The sequence below is a fragment of the Macaca mulatta genome, chromosome 9, assembly GCF_049350105.2.
Source record: "Macaca mulatta isolate MMU2019108-1 chromosome 9, T2T-MMU8v2.0, whole genome shotgun sequence".
NCBI classification, from domain to species: Eukaryota; Metazoa; Chordata; class Mammalia; order Primates; family Cercopithecidae; genus Macaca; species Macaca mulatta.
The window spans coordinates 109,216,400-109,230,642 of record NC_133414.1 but is presented as its reverse complement, the minus strand read 5'-3'; the positions used below and the strand labels follow the sequence as shown (position 1 = coordinate 109,230,642).

Genomic DNA, 14,243 nt, shown 5'->3' with positions numbered 1-14,243 from the left:
TGACAAAATTTACTATTTAACCGCTCTAAGTGTACAATTAGTGGCATTAATTGCATTCATAGTGTTGTGCAATCATCACCATTTATTTCCAATTTTTTTTCCTCACACCTAACAGAAACTTTGTACCCATTAAACAGTAACTTCCCATTCCCATCTCCCTGCGGTCCCTAGCAACCTCTAAGCTACTCCCTGTCTGTATAAATTTGTCTGATCTACGTATTTTCATACAAACTGTCGCTTATTTTTTATTTTATTTTATTTTTCTGAGATGGAGTCTCTCTCTGTTGCTCAGGCTGGAGGGCAGTGGTAGGATCTTGGCTCACTGCAACCTCCGCCACCCTGGGTTCAAGCGATTCTCCTGCCTCAGCCTCCTGAGTAGCTGGGATTACAGGTGCCCGCCACCACACCCGGCTAATTTTTGTATTTTTAGTAGAGATAGGGTTTTGCCATGTTGGCCAGGCTGGTCTTGAACTCCTGACCTCAGGTGATCCCCCTGCCTTGGCCTCCCAAAGTGCTGGGATTACAGGTGCGAGCCACCACGCCCGGCTCTTTGCTTATTTTTTAAGCGCCCTTTGCAGATCTGCAGCAGCTCTCTCAGTGCAGGAATAGAAAATGTGTTATTTAGTATTTAGTGTGTTCACATAAAATCAATACATTTGGTATACGAAATTTAGTGGTAATTTTATTCAAACTATAATTTGGTAATTACATTTTTATTTCTAAATTTTTTTGTAGCTTATTGTAGAAAATATGGAAAATATAGAAGGGTATAAAATAAGAGGCTAAAAGTCAGTGATAATTCCAATGACGTTAACATTTGGGTGTATTTTCTTTTAATTAGATTAGATTTACTTTTAGGTTCATTGAATGTTTTTAGGCTAGGAGCTGCTGAATCTGGGTTTTTGCCATTTTGAGAAGGGCAACTACATTTGTAATGAGAAGGCCACCCACAGTCTGTGAGGGAAGGGAAAGGTCTAAGAATATCTGGGTTTCGTGTCAGTTACACAAGCAGACCCAGAACACACACATTTGCAGAAGGAGCTAAGGAAAAAGAAGAAGAAGGAATCCTCTAAAATTACTTGTACATAATGTTGTCAAACGGAACTTTCTCTGGACAGACCTGTTCCCTAAGTTATCCCTATTACCAATTTTGGCTTTTTAAAACAATGAACACCCTAATGACATGCCTGTACTGCAGCATGAGGCACTTTCTTTTTTCAGTTTTTAAATTTATTATTATTATTATTATTATTATTATTTTTGAGATGGAGTTTTGCTCTTGTTGCCCAGGCTGGAGTGCAATGGCATGATCTCGGCTCACTGCAACCTCTGCCTCCCTGGTTTAAGTGATTCTTCTGCCTCAGCCTCCCAAGTAGCTGGGATTATAGGCATGCGCCACCACGCCGGGCTAATTTTGTATTTTTAGTAGAGACAAGGTTTTACCGTGTTGACCAGGCTGGTCTGGAACTCCTGACCTCAAGTGATCCACCCGCCTCAGCCTCCCAAAGTGTTGGGATTACAGGCGTGAGGCCCTGCACCTGACCAAATTTATTATTATTTATATATTTACTTTTTTGAGACAGGGTCTTGCTCTGTTGCCCAGGCTGGAATGCAGTTGTGTGAACACGGCTCACTGGAGCTTTGACTTCATGGGTTCAAGCGATTCTCCCAGCTCAGCTTCCTGAGTAGCTGGGACTACAGGCGAAAGCCACCTTGTCCAGCTAATTTTTATATTTTTTGTAGAGATAGTGTTTCACCATGTTGCCCAGGCTGGTCTTAAACTCCTGAGCTCAAGTGATCTGCCTGCCTTTGCCTCCCAAAGTGCTGGGATTACAGGTGTGAGCAACTGCACTTAGCTCATAAGGTGCTATCATTTGTACTACCCATTCAATCCCCACACTGGCCCCAGGAGGCAGATCTTAAATAAATGCATATTTTACATCTCAGCTCTGCCACCTATGTGCTGTGTGACCTTGGGCGAGCTCCCAAACGTCGTCGTGCTTCCAGCTCCTTCTAAGTTTCTTGGGAGTGTTAAATGATTTAATAGGTAAAGGTCTTGGAACAGTATGAGCCCCTGAAATTTATAGGTACAATGGAAGTGTTTGTTAGTTGGTAGGATTATTCTTTACAGACGAGGCCCCCAAAATGCAGGTGGATTAATGAGCTCACTGATGCCACATTTTTGTCATCTTCTTGGACTTTGGAGGACTGAAAGCTGACTCCGATGGAGAAGGCGATGCAGTGGGTAAGGGGATGCGATGGAGAAGGGGGTGTGATGGAGAAGGGGGTGCGATGGGGAAGGGGATGCGATGGAGAAGGAGATGTGATGGAGAAGGGGATGTGATGGAGAAGGGGGTGTGATGGAGAAGGGGATGTGACGGAGAAGGGGGTGTGATGGAGAAGGCAATGCAATGGAGAAGGGGGTGCGATGGGGAAGGGGGTACGATGGGGAAGGGGGTGCAGTGGAGAAGGGGGTGCGATGGAGAAAGGGGTGTGGTGGAGAAGGGGACGCCATAGAGAAGGGGATGCAGTGGAGAAGGGGGTGCAGTGGAGAAGGGGATGCGGTGGAGAAGGGGATGCGGTGGAGAAGGGGATGCGATGGAGAAGGAAGTGTGGTGGAGAAGGGGGTGTGGTGGAGAAGGGTATATGATAGAGAAGGGTTTGGCTCTATGATGGGCTTCCAAACAGGGTCTCTTCCTTCCTACCTGCCATGGGAGGCAGAAGGGGCTGAGGAAGAAGACAGTTAGAGGAGAGATCATAGATCATATCTCATGCCTCACCTTAAATCCCTGGATGACTTCCCATTCCCCTTTGGTGGGATGGGGGTGCTGACCTAATCCTGCGTGAGGAAAGGCTTCTTGAGGAGTTGCTGCTTAAGCTGAGACCTGAAGGATGCAGGGAGCCATGCCAGCCATTATGATGGGAAGACCATTCTAGGGTAGGGACCTGCCTGCACCGAGCATTATGTGCTTAATAAACTGCGAGAAGCCTGTGTGGCTGAGGTCCCGTCCTCTCTGGCTGGTTTCGGGGCACTTGTCAGGGTCATGTAATTTTCTGTTTGTTTGACTGTCTTTCCCCAGCACACACAGCATGTTTTGAGGGCGTGAGGTATTGTCAAAAATCTCTTCCACATTTCTGTTTCTGGCCAAGAAGACATAACGGGACAATTTTACCCCTCCTGGCTTAAACAACTGAAAAGCCAGGGAAAAATAGAAACAACTGTTATGAGACACTAAACGATGGGTAGTGTGGGGCAGTGTTTTCTGAGAGAGGAGAAACAAGTGGGTTGAGCCCTGTAATTGCCTGGCTTACAGCCTGGAGAGAGTTTCCAGGCCACAGAGCAAGAGGGGGACCCAGGTGGAACCCGGCATCAATCTGAATTGAGGAATTGGAGCCGAGAGTCCAGCGAGGCCAAGGTGGCTCGGGTTCCCACGGAAGACAGGAGAGGAAATTGCTGCACAGAGAGAACGAGCAGCTAGAGATCTGCCGATGGTTCTTCCCTGCTGTGCCAGCCTCTCCCCCCGCAGTCTGCAGCTGAGAACTGATCAGTGCCTGTGTGTAAACTATCTGAAGGTGGGAAAGTTCCACCCAAAGGAGCAGGCAGAACAATCCTTGGAGTTCCCACAGGGCTGGGATTAGCTGGCATTCCCACCAGCCAGAGCAGAAACCTCCTAATTCACAGGGCATTGGGGAGAGCTTTCAGAAGGGTAGGGAAATCAGCCTTTGACTACAGGCTAGTCCTGGTCCTGCCTAAGAAAGCTTAAAAACAAGCCTCAAAAGAATCCAACTGGCTCCAAGCAACTTGACTCTGTTCCAGGACAAAGCTCAAGAATATTTTTTCAAACTACAAGAATATCCAGCACCCAACAAGGTAAAATCCACAACGTCTGGCATGAAATCTATAATTACCAGGGTACAAAGTACCGTAGCTCCCCTTTATCCATGTTTGCACTTCCTGTGGTTTCAGTTATCTGTGGTATAGTACAATAAGATATTTTGAGAGAGAGGGAGGTAGAGAGACCACATTCACGTAGCTTTTATTATCGTATATTGTTATAATTATTCTATTTTTCTTATTAGTTATATTATTAATCTCTTACTGTGTCTAATTTATAAATTAAACTTTATCAAAGGTATGTAGGTATAGGCAAAACATAATATAATAGGTCTTGGTACTATCCTTGGTGTAGACATCCACTTGGGGTCTTGGACAATATTTCCCTATGTAGATAAGGGGGGACTACGTAGTAGGAAAGTATGCTCCATAATGAAGAAGAAAAGCAATCAATCACTTCAAACCCAGAAATGATACATATAATAGAATTGGTAATGTAGTTATTACAACTATATTCCATATGTACATGAAGGTAGAGGAAAATATAAGCATGTTAAGAAGACACATGGAAGATTTAAAAAAAAAAAAATCCAAGTAGATTTTCTAGAGATGAAAAGTACAATGTCTGAGATAAGAATTGTACCAGATGGGGTCAGTATGGTGACTCATGCCTGTAATCCCAGAACTTTGGGAGGCCGAGGTGGGCAGATCTCTTGAGATCAGGGGTTTGAGACCAGCCTGGCTAACATGGTAAAACCCCATCTCTACTAAAAATACAAACATTAGCCAGATGCAATGGCACATGCCTGTAGTCCCAGCTACTAGGGAGGCTGAGGCAGGAGAATCGCTTGAACCCAGGAGGTGGAGGTTGCTGTGAGCTGAGATTGTGCCATTGCACTCCAGTGGTGACAGAGTGAGACTCTGTCTCAAAACAAAAAACAAAAAACAAAAAAACCTTACCAGATGGGATTAACAGCAGATTAGATACTGTAGAAGAAAAGATAATGAACACCACAATACATCAGGAGAAACTCATCAAAATGAAAGAGAGAGAGAAACAAGACTAAGAAAAGGAACAAGGCATCATCCATGGACTATGAGACAACTCCAAATGGTCTAATTGTGTATAAATGGAGCCCCCAAAAAAGAAGAAAGAGAGGAGGGAACATTAAAAAAAAAGCGAAGAAATAATGGTTGAAAACTTTTTTTTTTTTTTGAGACGGAGTCTCGCTCTGTCGCCCAGGTTGGAATGCAGTGGCCGGATCTCAGCTCACTGCAAGCTCCGCCTCCCTGGTTTATGCCATTCTCCTGCCTCAGCCTCCTGAGTAGCTGGGACTACAGGCACCCACCACCTCGCCCGGCTAGTTTTTTGTATTTTTTAGTAGAGACGGGGTTTCACCGTGTTAGCCAGCATGGTCTCGATCTCCTGACCTCGTGATCCGCCCGTCTCAGCCTCCCAAAGTGCTGGGATTACAGGCTTGAGCCACCGCGCCCGGCCAAAAACTTTAAATTTGATGAAAACTGTGAACAAGATACAAGAAAGCCAATGAACCCAAAGCACAGATCTCTTCTATTTCCAGTGCGTGGCTCTCAGCTGGCATGCCATCGATGTCTGATGAATAGATGAATGGTTGCTGTCAGTGCAGGCTGTCTCCCTGCTTTCTCCCTTTCTTTTCCCCCTCTTCTCCCACCCCAGCACCCACTTTGCTTCTCTTTTGCTTCTAGTACTTCTATTTACCAGAGTTATCTTGGATGCCTATGGTGGTATCTGGGCTATAAAAGCCACTAGGAGCTTGTCCTTGCTGTAGGCTTTGCCATTGAGAGCCTCCAACAATTCAGCCTCCTCCAAATTTGAGCATAGCCAGGGGTTTAGAGGTTAAAGCTAAAATATCATGAGTCCTGCCAGCACAGACTTGCCGGGGACTCCTGTTTTCGTAGTTCCCCTGTGGTGGCAGGGCCAGGAGGAGTGCCAAGGATGGACTGCATGCTGTGTTCTGCCCGGGCGTGTGGCCTCATTGATGGCCCACCTCTGCAGCTCCTTTGCATGTGAGGTCAGGCTGGTTGCTTCACTTCTCTGGGCTTCTGTTTACTGGTGCTTGGATTTGATCATTTTTTAATCCCCTTCCGGCTCTGACATCTTAATACTTTCCTGCCACTATCCCTTGACCATCTTTCTCTTTGATGTGCCTCATCCTTGCTAATGGTGTGTGGAACCTGGAGAGGAGGAAGGCAGGTGGGCCTGAGACCCATTGTCCCTACCAGGCTCCTTCCTTCGGTGGCTCCCCAGAGTTTTCAGTCTAATTCCAAACTCATAACTCGGCACACCAGGCCTTGATTCTTAGAGCACGGTCTCTGGAATCACCTGCATCAGAATTAGCACTGCCTGTAATCCCCCATCCCCAGCTTGTTAACAGTGAAGATTCTGATTGGGAAGGTTGGGGATGGGTCACAGGAATCAGTGTGTATGATAAGCACCCCGGGGGGCGGTTAAAATGTATTGGTAGGGGGAAATTAGCTCATTCTACATAGGGTAAAAAATATGAACAAAGGCTGGGTGTGGTGGCTCAGGTCTGTAATCCCAGCACTTTGGGAGGCTGAGATGGGAGGATAACTAGAATCCAGGAGTTTGAGACCAATCTGGGCAACCCTGGGAGACCCATCTCTGCAAAAAACAAAACAAAACAAAAAACAAACAACAAACAAGCAAAAAACAATTAGCCAAGTATGGTGACACGTGCCCGTAGTCCTGGCTACTCGGGAGGCTGAGGTGAGAGGATCGCTTGAGCCCAGGAGTTGGAGGCTGCAGTGAGCTGTGATTGTGCCAACGGACTCCACCCTGAGCAACACAGCATGACTCTATCTCAAAAAACAAACAAACAAAAAAACCCCAAACAGTAGAAAACAAGCATCTGCTGCAACTGTCTCCTTGCTACCTCCCAAGTCACCTCCCTGGAAGCAGCCAGTTGCAGAGACACTGGTTCCAGAGGTAGTGCATTTCCAAGCACATGCATACATAGACATGTGTTTGAGGACAGGGCCAGGCCAGGTGATGCTAAAAGCCCAGTGAAGCCAGAGAAAGGCTGCACCAGGGCCTCTGGGGTGTGTCCTCATTACCTCCGTAACCTCCATCTGTGCTTCCCACCTGAATCCCCTGCCACGCTCCAGCCTTGCTGGATGTGCCCCAGCTCAGCCATTGAGAATGCTGCTCCCCGTCTGTATGACTTGCTTCATGTACTTCTCTTTGCTGAGAGAGGCTTTCTTCCTGTTTTTTGCCCAAAGAATGCCTATTTATCCTTCAAGACCTAGTTCCAGTGCCTCCTCTTCCAGGGAGCCTTCCAGCCCCACTCTGTGCCCTCACTCTGGGTTCTCTGCAATTCCACATTCGCTGACACCCAAATGAATATGCTTTCCTGCTTCCTGTTTCTGTGCCCCCACTGGACAGTGAGCCCACTGAGGGCCAGGGCCATTCTTGTCCCCTGTTGAATTGCTGAGTTCCAGTACAGCATATGTAGTACATAGATACTCCGTGAGTGGTGTTTATCTGATGTCTACTTAGCAGGCATTCTGTCTCACTTTTGCCTTTTGCAGCTTGGAAATCCACCCCATGGTGCACCTCAGCCTCACCCAGGCTCTCCCGCTTCTTGGTGCTCCAGAAGGGGCTGGTGGAGGTGGGGAAGAGGACTCCATGCAGAAGCTGTAAAGAGAGCGCTCTCTCCTTGAATCACACGTGGGAAGTGGCCCTCAACTCCCAGCACACATGGCTGAGAGGACTCAGAGGGGACTCACGTCACTGGGCTGGGGAGACTCAACCCCAAATTTCCCTTCCAGGGGGTTGCCCTGCTGGCGACAGGTGAGCAGGGCCGGGCTTGGTGGAGTATTCCTGGCAGAAGCAATGTGCCAGGCCTGCCTCCTCCCCACCCGTGCAGTGGGAGCAGGTGGCCTGGCTGTAGGGAGGGGGTAGGGAGACCCAAGATGGGGAGGGGCATGGGAGAGGAAATTGAAAAAACAGAGGGGGGCTTGGGGGTGTGCGGCCAGCCAGGCGGTTGTTTAACAAGTAAATGTGCCGGGCACGCTAATGAGCTGCGCTCATTCATGGTGAGCCGCCTCCTGAATCGGGGAGCTGGCCAGGTTCTGGGGTGGAGGAACCAGGGACGAGAGCCAAGCTGGGGAGCTGCCCGCTGTTTGGGCAGGGCCTCCCGTGATGGGCTGTCGGGGGAGTCTTTGTCCTGGGTCTCGGGGGCTCCTTCCTTCCCTCCCTTCAGAGGAAAAGCCAGGCTTTGCCAGGCAGCAGCAACTCAGCCCAGGGCCTGCTTGGGATTCACTGTCCAGGCTGATCTGGAAGCTTCTAGGGCAGGGGCTGGTTCTCAGGAGCCACAGGCAGGGCTAATCTTGCACCCCTGCTCACTCCCACCCCTCCTCACACCCTCTTCACACCCCTTCACTCTGTCACTCTGAGGACCAAGGGGCATGTCACCCGGCTAATCAACACTCTCTCCCTTCTCCACATGAGTCTTGGCTTCGAAGGGGCCCTCCAAGGTCCTGGGACTGGGGAGCTACTGCTGCAGCAGAAGGCTGGAGACCAGACATCTTCAACAGCCTAAGTGCTGTCTGTGACAGGCCTACTAAGCGCCAGGTGCTGGGGTGTGTGTCTGGGTGAGCGAGTGAGGACGCCAGGAGGTGGGCAGGGTTGTGGGGTGTGGAGAAGCAGCTGCAGGTGCTAAGAGGGGATAAACAAAGCAGCAGGCACAGAAGAATGTTACTCTGTCTGAGGCTACCGGGAGGGCACAGATAGAGGGGCTGGGGCCCCAGGGAGCAGGAGCTGGTGAGCTGCAGGGCAGGGGCAGCCCTCTCAGACTCCAGCCTGGTTTGTGGGAAGCTTCCCTAATATCCTACCACATAGGCACCCCTGAGAAAGCCCTGCCCCCTGAGAAACTGAACTGATGTTCAAGAACCCACTGCCCAGATGGAGGTCATGGACAGGGATGGGTGAAAACTTTCAAAAGAACTGTCAAAAGCCCATGAAATCAGCCGCATAAATTGTAACATACTGTGCTATGACAGTAGAGAGACTGCAAATTTTTCATCAACATGGAAAAGAAAAACAAAGAAAACGCCTGAGCCTTGGGTACCTTGTGGGTAAGGGTTCAACCTTGTGGAGTCTATCAACATCCCCCATCCCCACCCCGCCGGATACTCTCCCCACCAAATGCATCCATGCTGTGTCTGGACCCCCGCCATTCCTGAGACGGGAGGTGTTTCTCAGGCTACCCAGCAGTGTCCTCTTGCCAGGCAGCCTCACATCGGGGCCCCGACTGCTGGGCACTGCCCCAGCGGGCCACAGCTGTCCTTAGCTTTGAGGAGATCTTTCATCTTTTCTGGGGTTGAGGAGAATTCTCTCCCCACTGGATGTCCTGTTCATGCCCACGTCCATACATGCCTTACAGTGAGGAAGGTCCCTACCCAGCTGGGTGTGAGGCCTGGGTCTGACGGGGGTGGCCTGTGGGGTTCTTTCTCAAGCAGGCCGCCCAGCCCTATGCCAGCCCTCTCTGTCTCCTTTGATGACAAGATGGAATATTCATTTTCATCTGTTTCCACCTGTCAGAAATGGAGGAACCCCGGTGTGAGTGGAGGAAGATGTTTGCCAGATTTCCAAGTCTCCTTAATGTCTCGTCCCTCTCTTCTACAACAGGGGAAGAAGCCCGTGTAACTGTATGGTACAAATGTGCCCTGCTGAGCAAGTGTCCCGATCAGAGCCATTCTCATACTGGGCATGGGGCTGGCTTGTTACCCTCTGAGAAGTGAGTGCATGGAGGTAGGAAGGAGACTGTACTTGGCCTAGCGCTTTCGTGGAGCGCCCCCCCGCCGCCCCCGGCAAAGCTCCACTCTCAAAGTCCAGGCTAAGTAAGGTTGGTGGCTTGAGGATGCCACCTGGGGCACAAGCACAGGGTTTCCCTTAACCAAGAATTGGCATAGCGAGTCAGGTGGGGCCTAGAGGCCGATGCTGCCGTCGGGGGATGGGGGAAACGGGTCTGACCCCGCTGGAAGGCGTCCAAGCAGCAAAATAAGACCTCCCTCCCACCATGCAATAGCAGCTGGGGCCGCGGGTGCCGGGGTGCGTGCGTCTAAATGTGTGCATCCTCGCCGTGTGTGTGTGTGTGTGTGTGTGTGTGTGTGTGTGTGCATGTGCGCGCGCGTGTGTGTAGAGCCAGGACTTGGCAGGTCGAGCCACACCCCCCTTCCCTCCCCTCCCCTCCCCCGCAGCCCCCTGCCCGCTGGCGGCGCCTCGGAGGTTCCACCTTTGAAACTAGGCGGCTTGCAGCCGCGGAGTGGTCGTCGGGAGAGGGGGGCTGCGGGCGGAGGGCGGGGAGGAGCCCGGCCCTGGATGTGTGCTTTTCGATTGATGGATGACTGCCGGGTGGGAGCGAGCGCGCGGGTGTGTGTGTGATCGTGTGTGTGTGTGTGTGTGTGTGGTGTGCTTAGGGTGCGTGCGCGCGCGGGGCCTGCCCATTTTCCTCCTCGCAGCAGTCAGTTGGGAGCTGGAGGGAGGGAGAGGGAGACGCAGGCGGCGAAACGGCAGAGGAGCCGAGCGCCCTCCGCCCAAGGCGCCCTCCCTCCGTCCGCGCACAGGCGCCGTCGCTTGGAGGAGCAAGGTGCCTCCCAACCCGCAGGGGCGCCGCGCGCAAGCCCGCTGGTTCTTTGGTGGCTCTGCCCCGGGACTGCACCTGGAGGCGGCCCCGGACGGGGATGGTCAGCGGCTGCCGCCGTCTGGCTCGCGAGCGGGACGCGGTGAGGGCACCATGGCGCTGACGCCCGGGTGGGGGTCCTCCGCGGGGCCGGTCCGACCCGAGCTCTGGCTGCTGTTGTGGGCAGCCGCGTGGAGCCTGGGAGCCTCGGCGTGCCCCGCCCTCTGCACCTGCACCGGAACCACGGTGGACTGCCACGGCACGGGGCTGCAGGCCATTCCCAAGAACATCCCGCGGAACACCGAGCGCCTGTGAGTATGGCCCCCGCCCCTGGCTCCCTGGCTCCGAGGTTGCCCTCCAACCCAGACGCAATTCCGGACTTCGGGGTGGGCTCCGCAGCCCACAGACGGGTCAGTTCTTGCCGGGGTCTTTCCCGAGCCAGGAGCCAGGAGCGCCGTGGTTTCCCCTTCCCTGGGATTCAAAGGGCCCTCGGCGGGATTGTCAGCTCCCGTCCTCACACCTGCACCCTGCACTCCGCACCCGCCCTCCCCACTGCGCCAGCGCTTTATTCCTCCGGGGTGCCTGCGAACTGGTGCCAGAAAGCCTTCCTTGCACCCAGGAGGGACACTTCCCACACTGGCCAGGACAATGTCTCCTTTTGGGCACATGGGGCTACGGCCGCGTTCTGAGCCAGCTGCGCAGATTACCGCTCCCAGAGCTTGCTCCTGACGAAGGGCAGCAGGATGGGAGGCGAAGTTTCTGGTCTGCCCCTTCTTCTCCATTGTTTGCCCCAGAGCCTTGAGAATTCTTCCCCTGCAGGTGCCACGCGTTGGTCCTCTACTCACCCGCCTCCCTCCACACCCAGTCATCCCCAACGCAGGCAGACAATGGGACCTGAGGGCTTTGGGTATGTGGCTTGGGGTGTGTAACATTCAGCACCCGGAAAGGGGTAGGTGTGTCTTGGATGGAGAACCGGGTGGATAATGCCAAGAGGTCAAGAGCTTGGAGAGGGGGGCCCAAGGTTAAAGATATTGACCATGACAAGTCATAAAAAAACAGCATTTCTCTTCCCCTGTTCCCTCTCACTCGTAAATTCTTGAGGAAACTTGACCCTTTTCTAGACCCACTAAGCTAGTAGGATGTGTATGTGTGTGTGTGTGTGTGTTTGCGTGTGTGTATTTACAGACCTTTATACTTTGTTTTCTGTGAGTCTCCTGCATAATGTGTTTCTGTGTCAATTCCTAGTATTAAGGGGCCACCTTAATAGTGTGAGGCCATAAGAGTCCCCGTAATGGGCTGTGTGTGTGTAGATTTTGGTCACATGCAGGGCCTTTGTACTGCTCGCAGAGGTGACTGCACCAGGAGATTTTTGGACAGGGCTTTGGAGAAGGCTGCTGGCTCCTTTGAAACCTACCTACTCCTCCTTCCCACACTCCTTGGTGATTGCAGTGGCTCTCAGGAAAGGCATGCATATTTTGATAACTTTCGAGCACATTTTCATGGCCCCCAGCTGGTCAGAGACAGAAATCTGACCCTGAGGAGAGCTGTCTCCTGAATCAGACTCTGTACCAAGGCCAGCAATCAGTGAGCACATATTTGCCCCAGACTCTTCTTGGCTGCATCTGAAAAATTTCTGTGGAGGCTTCAGAGAATTTGCAATCTAGATGCAATCTAGATGGTGTGTGTGTGTGTGTGTGTTGCATGTATGTGTGTGTGTGTGTGTGAATGCTTGTGTGTTACAGGGCTGGGGAGAGGTGGTACCAAACTGAGTTTCCCATGGGCAGTGTGTGCATTATCCTGTGTGGACCCGGAGAGGAACTGAGGGTCAGAAATCTGTCCAGAGGACCTCTGCGGTGGCCTGGTCACCCTCCATGCCTGTCCCCTCTGTACCTGCTCCCTGCTTCCCTTGCCTTGTCCACCGGAATTTCTCCTGAAGCTGCTATCCTGGTTGCAGCCTAGATCTAAGACACATTAGCTCCTCTTCTTTGCTTTTGAATCTTGAGTCTTAAAGTCATCTCCTCCATCCTTACTCACCACCTTTAGTGTTTAAGACTACCATGAACTCTTTAGCTCTTTTGTGATCAGAGTGAGATGAAAGTGAAATTTCCTAGTACAGAGGAAAGAGGTGGCATTCTGGGAACTATACTACCTGGGTCCTCCAGCTCTGTCACCTATGAGCTGTGTGACCTTGGGCAAGTTACTTAACTTCTCTGAACCTTAGTTGCTTTCCATCAGGAAAATGGGGCTGAGGCGACATAAGGTATCTGGTTCTTGTGAGGATGGAAGATCATGTATGGGAAGTGCCTGGTACCTTCTGATGCTCACTAAGTGAGAGCCATTATTACGATAGGATAGGGAGGGGAATCTCATTATTTTAATTCAGCAAATGTTTCTGAGCCAGGAACTGCCCTGGGTGCTGAGGCGTCAGCAGGGAGTGAGCCCATCCCTGTCCTCAAGGGGCACATGGTCTAGAGAACTGGGCAGAGGACCTCTAATGGTAAGCTCTCAGAAGAGGGCCCGGCAGCCTCAGGGAACAGGCTGTGGGAACACTGGGGTGAGAAGCCCTTTTCCAGAGTGAAGGGGTTTCTCAGAGGATGGGCCACTTTATCAAGGTTGGTTTGGATTTTGCCAAGCACAGAGGGCAGGCAATCTAGGCAGAGGGAATAGCTGGGCTCCAGGCCCAGCACATTCTGCTGCTTTTCAGGTCATGGGGTCTGCTTTCTTGCAGACCTCTTTTTTCCCCCCTTTTTTTGTAGAGATGAGGATCTAGCTATGTTGCCCAGGCTGGTCTCAAACTTCTGGGCTCAAGCAATCCTCCTGCCTCCGCCTCCCAAAGTGCTGGGATTACAGGTATGAGCATAAGCAAAAAGCCTGCAGGTGTGAGCATGAGCCAAAAGCCTGCAGGTGTGAGTATGAGCCAAAAGCCTGCAGCTGTTGAGTATGAGCCAAAAGCCTGCAGGTGTGAGCGTGCCTGGCCCGATATGGGAAGATGGACCAGCTTGTCCCTGGGGCTGAAACATGCTGTGGCCAGTGGCCAGTGAGTGGAGTGGGACTTGAGGCTGGAAAGAGATGTTGGGAAGGGTCAGGAAACCTTTCTATATGTGAACTTTTCCTCTGGAATTACTAGTTGGAATCCAGGGGTGAGTTATCCTGGGGAAGTGGAGCAGGTCTGATCTCTGCCATGTGGGCAAAGCTTCCTGGACTGGGAAAGTGCAGGGAGCCCGCCTGTTCTCCAGGCAGCCCGTGAAAGAGCTGCTCGAAGAGGAAAAGAACATCTTGAAAGAGGCCTTGGTAAGAGCCCAGGCAGACTCAAAATAACTGTGGCAAATGCTCTCTCTAATCAATATGAGTGTTGTGCAGTATCAGAGCCTGAAACAGCGGCTTCTTCTGAGGCTGTGAAATTTTTATGGACTGCAGCTGTGCATTTGCCTTTTGTCCTTTGGGCAGTTTCTGCAGCAGCCTGTGAGGCCTGGCAACTTTATGATCATATATTCTATAACTCTGGGTCCAGGCGTGTCCCCCGAAATGGAAAGAAATTGTTATTGGTTTGCTGTGGGGACTTTGGGGAAGAGGTTGGGTAGGCCCCAGAGCTGCTGAGGAAATTGGTTCAGCCAGAGGGGCTGTGGGGCTGGTCAGCTGGGCAGCAAAGGGATGCTAAATAATTCACTGTAATGAACAATTAAAATACAGAGCCAGGGCTGGGAGAGGGGGCGGAGGAGGCCCAG

At 51.4% G+C, this 14,243-nt stretch overlaps 1 protein-coding gene across 2 annotated transcripts in view; it reads left to right on the top strand.

Annotated features, from left to right (window-relative positions):
- Positions 1 to 10,410: 10,410 nt before the first annotated feature.
- The window catches only part of SLIT1 (slit guidance ligand 1), a 184,670-nt gene continuing 180,837 nt past the window's right edge, over positions 10,411 to 14,243 (top strand). For both annotated transcript variants that reach the window (XM_077947006.1, XM_015147856.3), the window contains exon 1: positions 10,411 to 10,829. In XM_077947006.1, the coding sequence (XP_077803132.1) occupies positions 10,633 to 10,829 (197 nt within the window). In that variant the 5' untranslated portion in view covers positions 10,411 to 10,632. The remainder of the gene's footprint in view (positions 10,830 to 14,243) is intronic.